This window comes from Acartia tonsa, chromosome 9 (genome assembly GCF_053477335.1).
Source record: "Acartia tonsa isolate MP-2025a chromosome 9, ASM5347733v1, whole genome shotgun sequence".
Lineage (NCBI taxonomy): Eukaryota > Metazoa > Arthropoda > Copepoda > Calanoida > Acartiidae > Acartia > Acartia tonsa.
In genome coordinates, this window is record NC_137268.1 from 5513807 (window position 1) to 5530205 (window position 16399).

Below are 16399 nucleotides of genomic sequence, written 5' to 3' on the forward strand. Positions count from 1 at the left end.
AATAAATGATAATGTTTTTAAAAATAAATATTGTTTTTGTTTTCATGTGCACTATGTCATATGTATAGAATAATCACTTGAAAGACAAAATGTATTGATTTGTTCATCTTAGAATGTATGTCGTAATGGTTACATGTAAATCAATTAATCAACTATTTTTTTTTTAAGAAGAGTTCTTTTAAAACTAAAAAGTTTTTTAAATTTTTTTCAACAATCGATGCCAGTGGTATAATCAATAAGCGCATGTACTCTAAAACCATACTTATCTCTAAAATAAATAAAAAGGGGGGTATTTTCCCTGGGATCTATACCTGCGATGCCCAAACTCTATGGGTCTACCCAGTATTAAATAAAACCTATTCTAACCTGACCTAAAGCAGTAAAAAAAATACCCAAACTGTTTTCAATATAAAACAGGGGGGGGGGTTAAGATTGTTCAACAGGGTACTTTGAATGAAAAGCCAAAATCATAAATAATATTTAATTTGTTTCTTTTTGCAGGACGATGCCTGGACGTTCCAGATCCAACTTGACAGGTAAAAATATTTCTAGTTTGGCTTCGAAACCGATTAATATCAGCTGGATTGGAACCGGTTCTCAGTCATATTGAAAAACCTTGTATATCATCTTATTACAGAAATTTTCCGCGAATATTGAATAAAAATCATAAAATCAAAACCAGTTTTGTTGCCAAGGGCCCGGGCTTTTAATCTTATAATTTATAATTTTAATATCCGCGGAAAGTTATCTATAATACGATGCGAGTAATAACTATTATATAAATTAAAACAAAAATTTAATCTTAAAAATGTGCAATGGATTTTATTAATCAAATATTTGGACTTTAAACTAAATGTTAATTCCTGCTGTCATATTTATTTGTTTAGAAAACAGGATATTTTAATCTTTTCAAAGAAACAACTAAGATAACATTTATATTTTTAAATACCTAGTGGCTACGCCCCTAAATGTCTTTAGGGGCACTTTCCCTTTTAGATTTAAAATAAACAAGGATGACAACATCCATAAGCGAAAATCAAATTTCCCTCATAGTGTTACGCATATACGGATAGAAAGTGAATTATAGAGTAGCTTTGCTACTAAAAAGTAAAAAGAGATGTTTTTCCAGAGGGGATATATAATGGGTGGTTGTCGGTAACTTCCCTCAAAAAAATAGTTATATACCTTCCCTGGACCTATAAGAAGCTTACTTTATTTAAGACCCATTTCGGTCTAGCCATTTTTTTCTCTAAAATTTGCTTTGGTAGAATATTTGTCGCTTTCCTTGTCTAAATTAGATAAGACAAAAATAATTCCTAAAATTATGTAATGTTAAAGATAAATTTTATCTTATTTTGAACATTTATACAATAAATTTATAATTTTTATGTTTTTTTTAACAAAACTTTTAATATTTTTATGTTTTTTTTAACAAAACTTTTAATATTTTTACTTTTTCTAATAATCAAAAAATCATTATTATTATGGCTATCCTTATAATAAAGTAAAAGGATGTTTGTTTGTTTGTACCGAAGGATCTCGCTAACCGCTGAACCAAACGGGTTCTCCTTTACATGGTAGCTTCTCATAGGTCCCGGAAAGGTTTAAAACTATTTTGGGGGAAAATCTAAATAAAAAAATAGGTTTTGGCCCTTGGGACTCAACTCGCCTCTCCTCAAGTGCTCCTAGAGGCTTCTAGGGGCGTAGCCGCTAGTAAACATATAAAAAAGAAAAACATTTTCATTCGTACTATAAGATCTGTCTTTGCATAATTTTAGCGTATTTTACTTTATTTTTAATTTTCTTTCTTTTAAACCAGAATATGATAAACAATTTAATTACCTTTTTTTATTTAGCTGGGTTCCGAATTTCTGAAAATGGACGTGGCAGTAAGGATGACCTTCGCTCTGTCAGATTTGCATCCAGATTTGTGGCTTTTGATGGTCCAGGTATTAAAGTATAAGAATAGAGGGGGCACGAGCTATATGTATCTCTTCCCATGGAGTTGGGTCCCTGTGCCGACTTTAAATTGGGTCATTATATATCAGTCTATAGCATCGGAAATATTTACAATGTATACATCAATACTTATACCCCCGCCCCTTATTTTGAAATAAATTGAAAGAAGACGAAGAAATTCCCTCAGCATGTTACGTCATAAAAACGAGAGGGATTATGAATATGCATCTCTTTTTTAGGGGTTTTCTTTCCCACTCCTCCTCTCCTCATCCCTCATTTTTATAACGCCATTGAGGGACTTTCTTCGTCTTCAATTGAAAGTAAATGGTGTTTTTATTCTATTTGCCTAACCCTGCCCTAAAACTGCGATGCTACCATCTATCCATTATAACCTTACCTGACTTAAGATAAAACATAAATACACGAAAAATTCCCCCCCCGTTTGTTGTATTTCTTTCCCCAATAATCCTCTATTACATGATATGTAAAAATCTAAATATCTATCTATCTATCTATCTGCAGGTGGGGGTGGAACAGTGAACCCAGCAGAAGCTAAAGAAAGAATGATGGCTATGAAAAATCTATCTATTCAAATATCTATCTATCTATATATCCAAATATCTATCTATCTATCTATCCAAATATCTATCTATCTTCAGGTGGGGGTGGACCAGTGAACCCAGCAGAAGCCAAAGAAAGAATGATGGCCATGGAAAATCAACTCAAACAAATAGCTGGCAGAAACATGGGCAAAAAGGTAACATAAAATTTATTTAGAGTAACTAATCCCCCAATCCCTTAAGAAAATCAAATATACTTTTTTCTGATCCCTAAATTTCTGAGAACCGATATAATATACGTGGATATTATGACAGGGTAAATTTAGCTTGCCACTTTGGTTCTCATTTATTGGTCAGTTTGTTCCTCGTGTAGGAGGGGAGGGAGGATTGTGTTAAAGCGATGGATGGGAGGTAACATTAGCCAGTCGAAAGGACAATTTTACTAGAGTAGGCGAAAATATGGTGCTTCATCCAAATAATAATACATCGATTCTTTTTAGATTTATGATTTCAGTTCATTTATTGTAAGTGAGAAATCGTATTACTAATCTTTAAATCGTGAATCTTAAAAAAAACTATTTTGCACAAAGTATATTTTTATTTTGCATTGCTAGTCCCTGGTATTCGTGAGTAGAGGAGTGCAAAAGTAAAGTTTGCCAATTTGTTCAAACTTTAGGCACATCTACCAAAATCATAATAGTTAGCGGTAATGAGAACAACCACACTAGATATCTTTCTATTATATATCTTTTTATTTATCCATCTATCTATCTATCTTTCTATGATGCTACTTTATTTCTATCTACCAAAATCATAATAGTTAGCGGTAATGAGAACAACCACACTAGATATCTTTCTATTATATATCTTTTTATTTATCCATCTATCTATCTATCTTTCTATGATGCTACTTTATTTCTATCTACCAAAATCATAATAGTTAGCAGTAATGAGAGCAACCACACTAGATATCTTTCTTTCTATCTTTCTATCTATCCATCTACTAAGATCATAATAGTTAGCGGTAATGATAACATCCACACTAGATATCTTTCTATCTATCTATATAACTATCTATCTTTTCATCCATCTATCTATCTAGCAAAATCATAATAGTTAGCGGTAATGAGAGCAATCACACTACATAATCATATCTTTCTATGTATCTACCTATCCATCTGTCTATCTTTCTATCTTTCTATCTACCAAAATCATAATAGTTAGCGGTAATGAGAACAACCACACTAGATATCTTTCTATCTTTCTATCTATCTAGCAAAATAATAATAATTAGCGGTAATGAGAACAACCACAATAGATATCTTTCTTTATATATATCTTTCTATCTATCCACTTATATATCTTTTTATCTATATATCAATCAAAAGGTGTGCATGAAACAAGAACTGATGGAACTGATGCTCAGTTTACTGAGAATATGAAAGATGATGGTGAAATCCGAAAGGAAGCTATCAACTTGATGACAGGACCAATAAGTTCTAAGCAAAGCTGTAAGATAGGAACCTGGAATGTTAGAACAATGTATGAGTCAACTAAAACAGCCCAAGTAGTTAAAGAAATGACAAGTTACAATATCGGAATACTTGGAATTGCAGAATGTAGATGGACAGGACAAGGACAAACCACAACCAAAGATGGCCACCTAATACTTTATTCTGGTCATGAAAGTCAACATATGTATGGGGTTGCTATAATTATTCAAAAACGACATGTCAATTCACTAATAGACTGGAAACCTATATCAGACAGAATAATTAAGGCTAGATTCCAATCAAGGCACTGCAAGTTGACCCTTATCCAATGCTATGCCCCAACAAATGACAAAAGTGAAGAAGTAAAACAAGAGTTTTATGATCAACTGCAATCAATCAGAAACTCAGTACCCAAACATGACATGTGTCTAGTTCTTGGAGATATGAATGCTAAAGTAGGAACTGACAGGACTGGAGTGGAAAATGCAATGGGACACTTTGGCATAGGTACAAGAAATGAAAATGGAGAACTTTTACTTGATTTCTGTTTAAATAATGATATGGTCGTAGGAGGTACATTATTCCAACACAAAAACATTCACAAATATACCTGGACAACACCTGATGGACAAACAAGAAACATGATTGACCATATTATGATCAATAGAAAATGGGTCAAGTCAATGCAAGACTGTAGGAGCTATAGAGGAGCCGACATATTCAGTGACCATGAACTAGTTGTCAGTAAGATTAAATTAAAGCTGAAGCGTACTGGCCATGAAAAAAAGAGTGAGATTGGTAGACAATATGATTCTTCAAGATTAAAGGACCCAGTGATAAAGAATGAATTTGTCTTAAAACTCAGAAATAGATTTCAAGTCTTAGAGGACCTAAATGACGAGACTGAGATCACATGGACTTCAATTAAAGAAAACTTTCAATCTACTGCTAAGGAAATCCTAGGACACAAGAAACCAGAGAAAAAGGACTGGATCTCTGAAGAAACATGGAACAAAATAGAAGAGAGAAAGAAGCTTAAAAACAAAATTCATAATGCTCAACATTTGGCTGACATGGGCAATTTAAGAGCTGAATATACTGCTAAAGACAAAGAAGCAGGGATCGGAAGCCGCGCGTAAGCCGCGTGTAAGCCTCAGTGAAATCGTCATTTTATCACTATAAAATTTAGCTGGATGTATAAAACTGTCTCTTTAGTAGACAATCCTTCTTTCAAAAATTTCTTTTTCTGCTTACAAGCAGGTTTAAAACTGAGGCTTATGCGCGGCTGAGGCGCGGCTTCCGAACCCTGCAAAGAAGTCAAAAAGTGCACAAGGAAAGACAAGAGAAATTACATTGACAATCTGGCTGAAAAGGCCCAGAGAGCAGCTGACTTCGGTAACATGAAAACAGTATACAACATAACCAAGCAATTAAGTGGCAAATATAACAACAAGAGTGGTGAAACTATCAAGGCTAAAGATGGTAAATTACTCACTACAGAAAAAGAAGTTGCTAAAAGGTGGAAATCGCATTTTGAAGAAGTGTTGAACAGACCTGAACCTGAATTTACTGCTGAACCAGAACCAGGACATGAAATAGACATAGACACACGACCACCAACTATTCAAGAAGTTAAAGCTGCTATACATAGTCTAAAAAATGACAAAGCGCCTGGACCTGACTTGATAACTGCCGAAATGCTTAAGGCAGACATAGATCTTTCTGCTAGGACTCTGACTGATCTCTTTGATAAAATTTGGAGACAAGAAAAGATACCAACTGACTGGTCTAAAGGTATAATCATAAAACTACCTAAGAAGGGAGATTTGAATAATTGTGATAATTGGAGAGGAATTATGCTGCTTTCTATCCCAAGCAAGGTCCTATGTAAAGTTATTTTAAACAGAATTGATGAGAAAATTGACAATAAACTAAGAGAAGAACAAGCTGGATTCCGTGCTGGAAGAGGCTGTGTTGACCAAATTTTCACCCTTAGGACAGTTATTGAACAATGTGTTGAATTTAACAAGCCACTCCATGTAAATTTTGTTGATTTCTCTAAGGCCTTTGACTCCATACACAGACAAACACTCTGGAAAATACTAAGAAGTTATGGTATACCTGAAAAGATGATAATTATGATAACTAAATTTTATGACAACTTCCAAGCCTGTGTTTCAGTTGGAAACAATAAGACATCTGATTTCTTTAAAATAAGCACTGGAGTTAGACAGGGATGCATTTTATCACCTATTCTATTTATATTGGTCATTGACTGGGTGATGAAGAAAACCACAGAGGACAAAAAACGTGGTCTCCAGCTGGGCATACTAGGACACCTAGAAGATCTGGACTTTGCTGATGACCTGGCACTGATTTCAGAAACAATTAAACATCTACAAGCTAAGACAGATAGACTAGTCAAATACGCAGGACAAGTCGGGCTCTTTGTTAATGTCAAGAAGACTGAAATTATGAATATACCTACAAACCCTGATCAAACTATAACAATAAATGGTGAACAATTGAAACAAAGCAACAAATTCACCTATTTGGGGAGTGTTATCAGCAGTGAAAATGGCTCAAAAGCTGATATTAAAACCAGGATTGATAAGGCTAGGGTTGCTTTCAACAGTCTACACAACGTTTGGAATTCAAAGAAACTTGCTCTGAAAACAAAAATCAGACTTTACAACAGCAATGTGAAATCAGTTCTTCTTTATGGAGCTGAATGCTGGAGAACTGTGAAAACTGAAACAAATCAACTTAATGCATTTCACAATAGCTGCCTAAGAAGAATTTGCAAAATATTCTGGCCAAACAAAATATCAAACATTGAGCTGTATGCTAAGACCAAGTGCAATAGTATTGAAGCAGAAGTGCAATTTAAAAGACTAAGGTGGCTAGGACATGTGCTTAGAATGGAACAAAATAGGTTTCCAAAAAAGTGCTTAAAATGGAACCCCACCACTGGTAAACGTAAACGGGGACAACCAAAAAAGACCTGGAGGCGGAGCACTGAAAAGGACCTCTTTAATTTGGAATTAACATGGGGAGAAGCTGAAGCACTTGCCAAAAAAAGGAATTCATGGAGGAGCAGGGTGGCCGTATTCTCTGGACTCCACAGTCTAAAAGAGAGACGCGCCTGAACTGAACAATCAAAATAATAAAAGTTAGCGGTAATGAGAACAACCACACTAGATATCTTTCTATCTATCTAGCAAAATCATAATAGTTAGCGGTAATGAGAACAACCACAATAGATATCTTTCTATCTTTCTATCTATCTAGCAAAATAATAATAGTTAGCGGTAATGAGAACATCCACACTAGATATCTTTCTATCTATCTATCTATTTATCCATAAATATACATATATCTATTATAAAAATCATAATAGTTTGCAGTAATGAGAACAACCACACTAGATATCTTTCTATCTATCCAAATATATATCTATCTATCTAGCAAAATCATAATAGTTAGCGATAATGAGAGCAATCACACTACATATCTTTCTATATATCTACCTATCCATCTGTCTATCTTTCTATCTATCTATCTACCAAAATCATAATAGTTAGCGATAATGAGAACAACCACACTAGATATCTTTATATCTATCTTTCTATCTATCCATCTACTAAGATCGTAATAGTTAGCGCAATGAGAACAACCACACTAGATATCTTTCTATAAATCTTTCTATCTATCTATTTATCTACTAAAATCATAATAATAAGTGATTATATATCTTTTTTCAATAAGATTATATACATGAAATAACTCTTTGTATCTTTTGATGTCTTTCTACCTAGCTATCTATATATCTAGCTTTTCGCTTATGTATGTATATTTCTATTTTTTGATTAATTTTAAGATGTAACATTTAATCTGTATTCTTTCCTTTTAATACCCTTTTAAAGATGCTAATTTTCCATTTTTGTATAATTTTTCAAATCAACAAATGAAATATTCTGTTTAACCTTTCAATCTTTTTTTATTTAGGTTTTTTTTTATTTAAGAAGTTATACCTAAAAACAAAATTATAGGAATTCAGATAAGATTATACCTCACAGAATCATTTCTGTAGTATACATCCTTTGTTTCTTTGCGAAACTTAAAAATAGGAATTCAGATTTTATAGGTTAGGTTAATGTTTATCATTGTCCTGCAGGGTTAGAAAATTGGCCCCGAAGGGTTAGAGCCCCCACAAGGGCTACAAAAAGGAGAAAAAAACGACAAAACCCGCTACTTTGTTTTCTTTAAATATAATGTACCTTATATTTATGCAAATAAAACAAATATGATTACAAAATTCAGACGTCAAAACGGCTATTATAGTATTCTATGAACATACAGCTTCAATTTAAATACTAGAATTTGTACACAAACCTGCTAGGGAAGGTAGGGCGCAGTAAATAGCCTAAAACCTTCCGAATTTGATATTAATTGCCTAAAACCAACCAGGCATAAGTGAATCTTCCCCTATATGCTTAACTGGAACGGTCCAGTGGTAATCTAAATCTTAATTGACAAATAGAAAAAAACTTACTACTTTAAATAATAGGATTTTAAAGATTTATTTTTGCAAAACTTTTTGATTACTAAAAAGTTTTTCCTTGTATACTTAAGCTCCATTAACAGAACAATCGATATATTTTTACTTGGATGTTGCACCAGATTTTTATGTACTCTGATAAAGTGATGCTCGCAGCTATCTATAATAAAGATATTCCCCATCTACCTCATTTACCCCACCCCTTTCCCTTCTACTGAAACGAACTGGCCAATAAACGAAGTCTTTATTAGCAAGCTATAATGGATATATTATTACTTGGATGTTGCACCAGATTTATGTACTCTATAAAAGATTCTCGCAGCAGACTAAAATAACGATACCCCCAATTCATCCCCTTAAGCCTCATCCCCTCTCCTTCTACTGGAACGAACTGACCAATAAATGAAGTCTTTAATAGCAAGCTATAATGAATATAATATTACTTGGATGTTACACCAGATTTTCATGTACAATAATATGTGATACTCGCAGCTGTCTAAAATAAAGATATTACCCATCCCGTTTTTTACCTCATCACTTCCCCTACTACTGGATAACCGAACTGACCAATAAACGAAGTCTTTAATAGCAAGCTATAAAGGATATATTATTACTTGGATGTTGCATTAGATTTTCATGTTTTCTGTAAAGAGATGCTCGCAGCTATCTAAAATAAAGATGTCCCCCATCCCTTTCCCTCCTACTGAATGAACGAACTGACCAATGAATGAGGTCCATATCAAAAAGCTAAATTTTCCATGTCAAAATAACCACGTATATCATATATATATCCATTATCATTCATGAACATGAACACAGGGTTAAGACATGGATGATTTTTGATTTTTGCATTTATGCCTAAACAAATTGTCCTTTTGGTAAAATTATTTAAGACAAAGTTTGTGCAATCAAACCTACCGTGCCTTCCCCCGTCTCAGGCAATTATGAGCTAACCAATGGCAGAACTCGTCTATAAAGACTTGGGTAAAAAATAACCCTGCTCTAGATTACAATTAGAAGTTGAAACGTTTAGACACACGACTTCATAACCAACCAATCAAAATTCAAGTTCCTAAAGTTGTTAAATCAACGAATATGAAAACTTAATCATAAAACGTTGGGGACTATTGTAATAAACAGCCCAATGTCACCTCACTCACTTTATTTTTTTTGTTATTAGGTTCCTGGAAAGAAAAGTGTAAGCTTTGAGAAATCTGTGAGTTTCAGCGATGATCCGCCGCCGCTCCCGACAAGCATTCTCACCCGCAGAACTGGCGGCAGCAGCAGCAATAGCAGCGCGGCAATTGGCGGCGGCTCTGGCAGTTCGCGGTCTAGCGGCGGGGACCGCGGGAGCAGCGGTAGTATTATTATTGGGAGTAGCGCGGATATTAGTAAGCGCGGAGAGCGCGGCGTGGTGGAACTTGGCAGAGGCGGTAGTTTGCGCGGCAGTTCAACCAGCAAATCTGATAACACCGGGTAAGATTTTAGACTTTTCTTTGATTGTTCTTCAAGATGCATAGTCTCAAAAAAGCCTCTAAAAATTGACAAATTCCCCCAAAAAAATTGAAATTGACATAAAGCTGAACTAAAGTCTAAAGCACATTTTTAAAGGTACCAGTGGTCTTGTAATAAGAAATGACATAGTTTACAATAGTGTGCTAAAAAAAAATTTTATGACACCCTACTGCATAACTACTCTATAACAAATGTATTTCCGTTCGTACGTTCATCTTTACCTCCAAGTAAAAATTACACTACTATCCATGTTTGAGCAGTGATTTAATAACATTACTTGATGAAAATATAAACCTAATATTAAATTTTTGTTTATTAAAAAAAAAATTAAATTGTACCTTAAATTTTTCCTGGTTTCCTGGACATAATTGTTTTATTCAGGGTTAAGACAATCACTCATAAATTGAAGATACACAAAATTGCAACTTTTGTAGATCACAATTAGTGGTTGAAACGTTTTGACACTACCTAAACTTAATGAACCTAACAATCCAAATTCAAGTCCCTAAAGTTATTAAACCAACGAAAAAAACAAAACCTGGGGACTAGTGCAATAAATATTGTTTAATTTGAATTTTATTAATATGATTTTTAAAAATTCTAGTGATGATAAAAAGAAGAAGGATACAAGATCTTTGCTATCCATAGAACCCGAGCTATATAACCAGCTCAGAGGACTTCAGAAATGTGCTAGGGAGCTTAGACAGGTGTGTACACAGATAGATAGATAGATAGATAGATAGATAGATAGATAGATAGATAGATAGATAGATAGATAGATAGATAGATAGATAGATAGATAGATAGATAGATAGATAGATAGATAGATAGATAGATAGATAGATAGATAGATAGATAGATAGATAGATAGATAGATAGATAGATAGATAGATAGATAGATAGATAGATAGATAGATAGATAGATAGATAGATAGATAGATAGATAGATAGATAGATAGATAGATAGATAGATAGATAGATAGATAGATAGATAGATAGATAGATAGATAGATAGATAGATAGATAGATAGATAGATAGATAGATAGATAGATAGATAGATATCTTAACGAACAAGTAAATAAAACTTATACATTATCAGGATATAGATTTACAGATAGATATAGTTACATTTTATCATGGACGAGCAAGTATGTGGAACAAGCTTGAATTTATTTCGATTCATTTTTATAGACTTGCAAACTTAACAGATATTGAGGGATAAACCAATATATAGGACAAGCATTTTCTTTATTTCCATTCGTTGTCTCAATTTATCTCTCTCTCTCTCTCTCTCTCTCTCTCTCTCTCTCTCTCTCTCTCTCTCTCTCTCTCTCTCTCTCTCTCTCTCTCTCTCTCTCTCTCTCTCTCTCTCTCTCTCTCTCTCTCTCTCTCTCTCTCTCTCTCTCTCTCTCTCTCTCTCTCTCTCTCTCCCTCTCTTACTCTCTATATCTCTCTTTCTCTCTCTCTCTCTCCTTTAGTAAGATATTTGTCTGTGTCTTTCTAGTTATAGGTTTTCAATATATATTATGTATTATTTGAGTTTGTATCTAACAACTTCCTTTAGTTTAGGTTTTACATAATAAACATTTAAAAACTTTCCAGTGTGGCTTTGAAACCGATTCATATCCACTGGATTAGAACCGGTTCTAAGCCATACCTAAAAATATCAAGTATCCTATCGTATTTTATTCCATTTTCTACGAATAATAGAATAAAAATCATTATATTAATACCAGTTTTGTTACCTTGGGCCTTCGGCCCCCTAGAGTAATCAAAAAACTGGTTTTATTTATAATTTTTCATATATATAATAAATAATATATAAAAATAAAATACCCAGCTACTTTGGAAAGATATATATTACATGCTATCCAAAAGTCAAACTGTCATAAATTGTAAAAGTGGTATATTTTAACGAGTATATTTGGAAATGACAGACACACAGACAGACAGAAAAAAATACAGACAAGCAGACAGGTAGACAAACAGACAGTCAGACAAAAAAACAGACAGACAAACAGACAGACAGACAGACAAACAGACAGATAAACAAACAGACAAACAGACAGACAAACAGACAGACAAACAGACAGACAAAAAGACAGACAGCCAAACAAACAAACTTAAAAGGCACCCACTACTAATATAATAATTATTTAGGAGGTGCGAGTATTACGAAGATTATCCCAGCTGTACAACACAACTATCTATCTACTATCTATAAAAATATTTATGTATCTACTATCTATCTATTTAGGAGGTGCGAGTATTACGAAGATTATCCCAGCTGCACAACACAACTATCTATCTACTATCTATATATATTTATGTATCTACTATCTATCTATTTAGGAGGTGCGAGTATTACGAAGATTATCCCAGCTGTACAACACAACTATCTATCTATCTACTATCTATATATGTATATATTTATGTATCTACTATCTATCTATTTAGGAGGTGCGAGTATTACGAAGATTATCCCAACTGCACAACACAACTATCTATCTATCTACTATCTATATATATATATATATTTATCTATCTATTATCTATCTATTTAGGAGGTGCGAGTATTACGAAGATTATCCCAGCTGCACAACACAACTATGAACGACCTGGTTAACGATACATATCTTAAACTTAGGAAAATATCTCATCATATAATTACTAGCTGCTACGACCCCTAGAGGCCTCTATAGGCACTTTGTGAATCGAATTTTAGTTTAAGGAAGAAAAAAAATTAATAAAACCTCCCCCAAAATGGTAATAAGGGTTTCCTGGATCTATGAGAAGCTTCACTCTTTAGGAAAACCATATCAGTTCAATGGTTAGCAAGATCCTTTGAACAGACAGGCATCCTGTTACTTTAATATAAGTACATAGCTGGTTAGATAGATAAAGAACGAATTGCAGATTCCCTCAAACGAATTATTTGGGCACAAAAACCTCCACCGCCCCTTCATTTTGAAACAAATAAAAAATTAGGGGGAGGAGGGTAGAATTTCGTGTGTTAATGATAAACCCCTATCAGCATTGATAAAAAAAATATATTTACAAGCAATAAATGTATAAGTTTAGATGTATAATCCAGACAACTACCTGGTCCAAGTGGTGGAGACCATTCTCGTCTGCTAGCAAATTGCTTTCTGTTCTTTTGTAAAAACTTGGCTGTGTTTGACTGTGTTCGGACGATATTATATGATTTCAAAGACACAATACATAATACATAAATATATATACAATTATATATATTTAATACCCCTCTATTCTTTAACTTTAATATACAAAAAAAGAATAAATGCACATGTTTAACATAGGAAATTATATCATCATTTTAAAATGAAAATAATGAAATAATGAAAATAAAGGTTCTTGTACTCTAAGGTTTAAACATACACTAAAATTTCATTTTAGATATGTTTATACATCAATTTCTATATGATATCTTATTCATCTGATTTGAATAATAATTTCTAGGCACTATGGTACATTTGAGTCATAAAATTTTGGGATAGATATACACGGAAATTATTGCTTAAACAATTAGATATTTTTGTTTTATATTTGTCAATGGTCGTTTGTCCATCTGGCTTAATGCTGATATTTAGTTTTTTTTTTATCTAAATTGAACATTTTTTGTTTTCCAAACCAAGTATAGCATCCTTGATTGAAGATTAATAGCCCATTCTATATGAATGCAATATGTTTATATTTTGTCTTTTATGAATGAAATAGCTAGAGATAAGTTTAAAGAGGCCAAAGAGAACAAAAACTACAATTAAAAATAAATATATTAACTTTTTCAGCAATTGGCACTCTTAACACCCATGTAAAATTACTGCTCACACAAATATGGGAAACAGAGGCGTGCTGAAGGGGGATGTATTTACCCCTCGGTAATTTTCAAATTTTAAAAGAAATATTGGCGTTATCCTCTTAAAAATTGTAGTCAACCCCCCCCCCCCTCTCCCCCCGACAGAGAACAACTATTTTAGGTTATGTTAGGTTATAGGCAAGGGGGCCGAGCGCTGCGGCTAGGTAGGCAAAGGGGCCTATCGCTGCGGCTAGGCAGACTAGGGGGCCAAGCGCTGCGGCTAGGCAGGCTAGGGAGCCGAGCGCTGCGGCCAGAGTTCATAGTTCTTTGGGGGGAAGGGGGGGGGGGAGGGTACTCAAATTTTCAAAATTGAAAAAAAAAATTTCTAAGAGGATATTACCGAAATATTGTCTTAACATAAGAAATAATATTAAATGATAATTAAGTATTATTTACATAAAAGACTAGATATAAATACTCATAGTGATAAGTAGTTATAATAAGGGCAACAGTGCAGAAAAAAGTAAATAAAGACGGGGAGGGAGGGGACATTAGACTGTTTATTACATAAGTCCCAAAAGATTTATAATAACGTTTCACTTGGCTTAACAACTTTTAGGATTTTTATCAAATTTTGATTAGTTTGTTTATTAAGTTGAGTGTCCAAACGTTTAATCATTGATTGTACAATCTACAATCTACAAAAGGAGTAATTTTGTGTATCATCGTTGGGGATTTACATCAATTTATCGACAATTTTCTTATCCCTTTAGATCCCTGAAATAAAGATTATAAATAAATGGTATATAATGAGATATTTCTTTACAGAGAGGCGGTAATTGTCTTCGCTACAGAGAATAAAGTAATTATACTTTTTATTATTTTTTCCTTGTTTTTTTATTTCTTTTATAAAATACTGAAGCATTTTTAGTTTTGCAGTTACTCTTTATGTCCGTAAGGTGAAAATTAAGTAACGTAACTTATTGATTATGACCTTCTATAATCAATATATTTTTACTTGGATGTTGCACCAGGTTTTCAATTACTCTTATAAAATAAGACTCCTAGCTGGCTAAAATAACGATATCCCCCATCCACCCACTTTTCACTATCCTCTCCACTCCTACTTGATGAAAAAAGCGACCAATAAATGAGGTCCATATTAGCAAGCTAAATTTACGACAAATTATGCCCTAACACTATATGCACATATGCAATATCCAAGAGGTAATTAAAAAAATGTAGTACATGTGCATCTGCATCTGCATCATCAAAAAAAAATAATTGATGGGGTATTTTTTCTATTTTTGGGTGGGTTAGGGATGTCCCCCCCCCCTCAGAAAAATAGCCTAAAACCACCACAGGGCCAGTAGGTATATTCCACGAAGAGTAGAATTCAATCGATTCAGTGGTTACCGAGATCTTAAGGGACGGACGGACGGACAGACATCCTTCTACTTTGTATTATAGATAGACTATCATTCGATGTTTATGAATTTGCGAAGGACTAACGTACCCTAATTATAGAGAAACTTCGCTGTGAATAACATTTCACAGACTTCCTATAACATTAATGTTCAGTATGGTGTGGAGGCAGACTTTGAACGGCTGAGAGTTATTGAAGACGAAAAACTTTTCATGCAGGTATACACTTTCTGTCCGGGAGGTGTTGGGTTCGAGACTGGACCACACATCATTAGATACGTTAAAATTGGCACCTACTGCTACTATGTCAGCCGCGTGATAGCAAATTAAGATTTGGGGAATGCATTGGCCCATAATTATGCGCAATTCGTTACCGTGTACATACAGTTAGGACTTCCAGACAACCGGTAGTGCAATCAAAGTACATCGCAATCATAAAACGCGGTGCGTTTTGAGTGCTAGAACCCAAAGTGACACATAGCCCACAATTGAAGACAAGTGTTCAATTTTTATGACAAATTAATAACAAATAAAAAAATCTAAACAGAACATTTAATATAAAATTTTTCCTTCAGGTTTTGACTGATTTACTCTCTGAACTGAAAGAATTAGAAATTGGAGTAGAGGACATAAGGTAAAGATAAAAATATTCATATTCATAATAATTAAAAGATATTTTCCTTTTCGACAATCTCTTAACTTTTCAGTCAAAAATGGAGGGAAAGGGGTGTTGATATAATGGTGAATAAAGGACATATAAAATGCATCTAAGACATGGGGTCAAAATCATGATTATAAGATGGTATTACCAATCTAAAATATTATTCTTGACCGTAAATAACCGAGTACTGATATTTGATAATATTAGATTGTAATTGTATGTTATCGGTATGTATATTTTTTTTGGGGGGGGGGTTTATCATTTTTTTGTTTATTACTTTCAATTAGGTTAGTTTTGATAATATTGGGTGCTGTGTAGCCCCGCAAGGCACCACATGAATACTCTATAGGCCCAGTAGAATTACAGCTCCGAACAGAGGTTAGGCGATCGGGTTTTCAGTGCTTGTT

The 16399-nt window shown here is 33.6% G+C and overlaps 1 protein-coding gene and 1 pseudogene across 3 annotated transcripts in view; both read left to right on the forward strand.

Annotated features, from left to right (window-relative positions):
* LOC145328072 (uncharacterized) overlaps positions 1 to 16399 on the forward strand; it is a 296033-nt gene that overhangs the window by 261752 nt on the left and 17882 nt on the right. For all 3 annotated transcript variants that reach the window (XM_080171632.1, XM_080171635.1, XM_080171633.1), the window contains exons 20-28: positions 502 to 536; positions 1857 to 1949; positions 2619 to 2716; positions 9754 to 10049; positions 10693 to 10795; positions 12654 to 12734; positions 14733 to 14768; positions 15488 to 15550; positions 15907 to 15965. In XM_080171632.1, coding sequence (XP_080027758.1) covers positions 502 to 536; positions 1857 to 1949; positions 2619 to 2716; positions 9754 to 10049; positions 10693 to 10795; positions 12654 to 12734; positions 14733 to 14768; positions 15488 to 15550; positions 15907 to 15965 — 864 coding nt within the window. The remainder of the gene's footprint in view (positions 1 to 501; positions 537 to 1856; positions 1950 to 2618; positions 2717 to 9753; positions 10050 to 10692; positions 10796 to 12653; positions 12735 to 14732; positions 14769 to 15487; positions 15551 to 15906; positions 15966 to 16399) is intronic.
* Positions 8075 to 8151, forward strand: LOC145329150 (small nucleolar RNA U3; annotated as a pseudogene).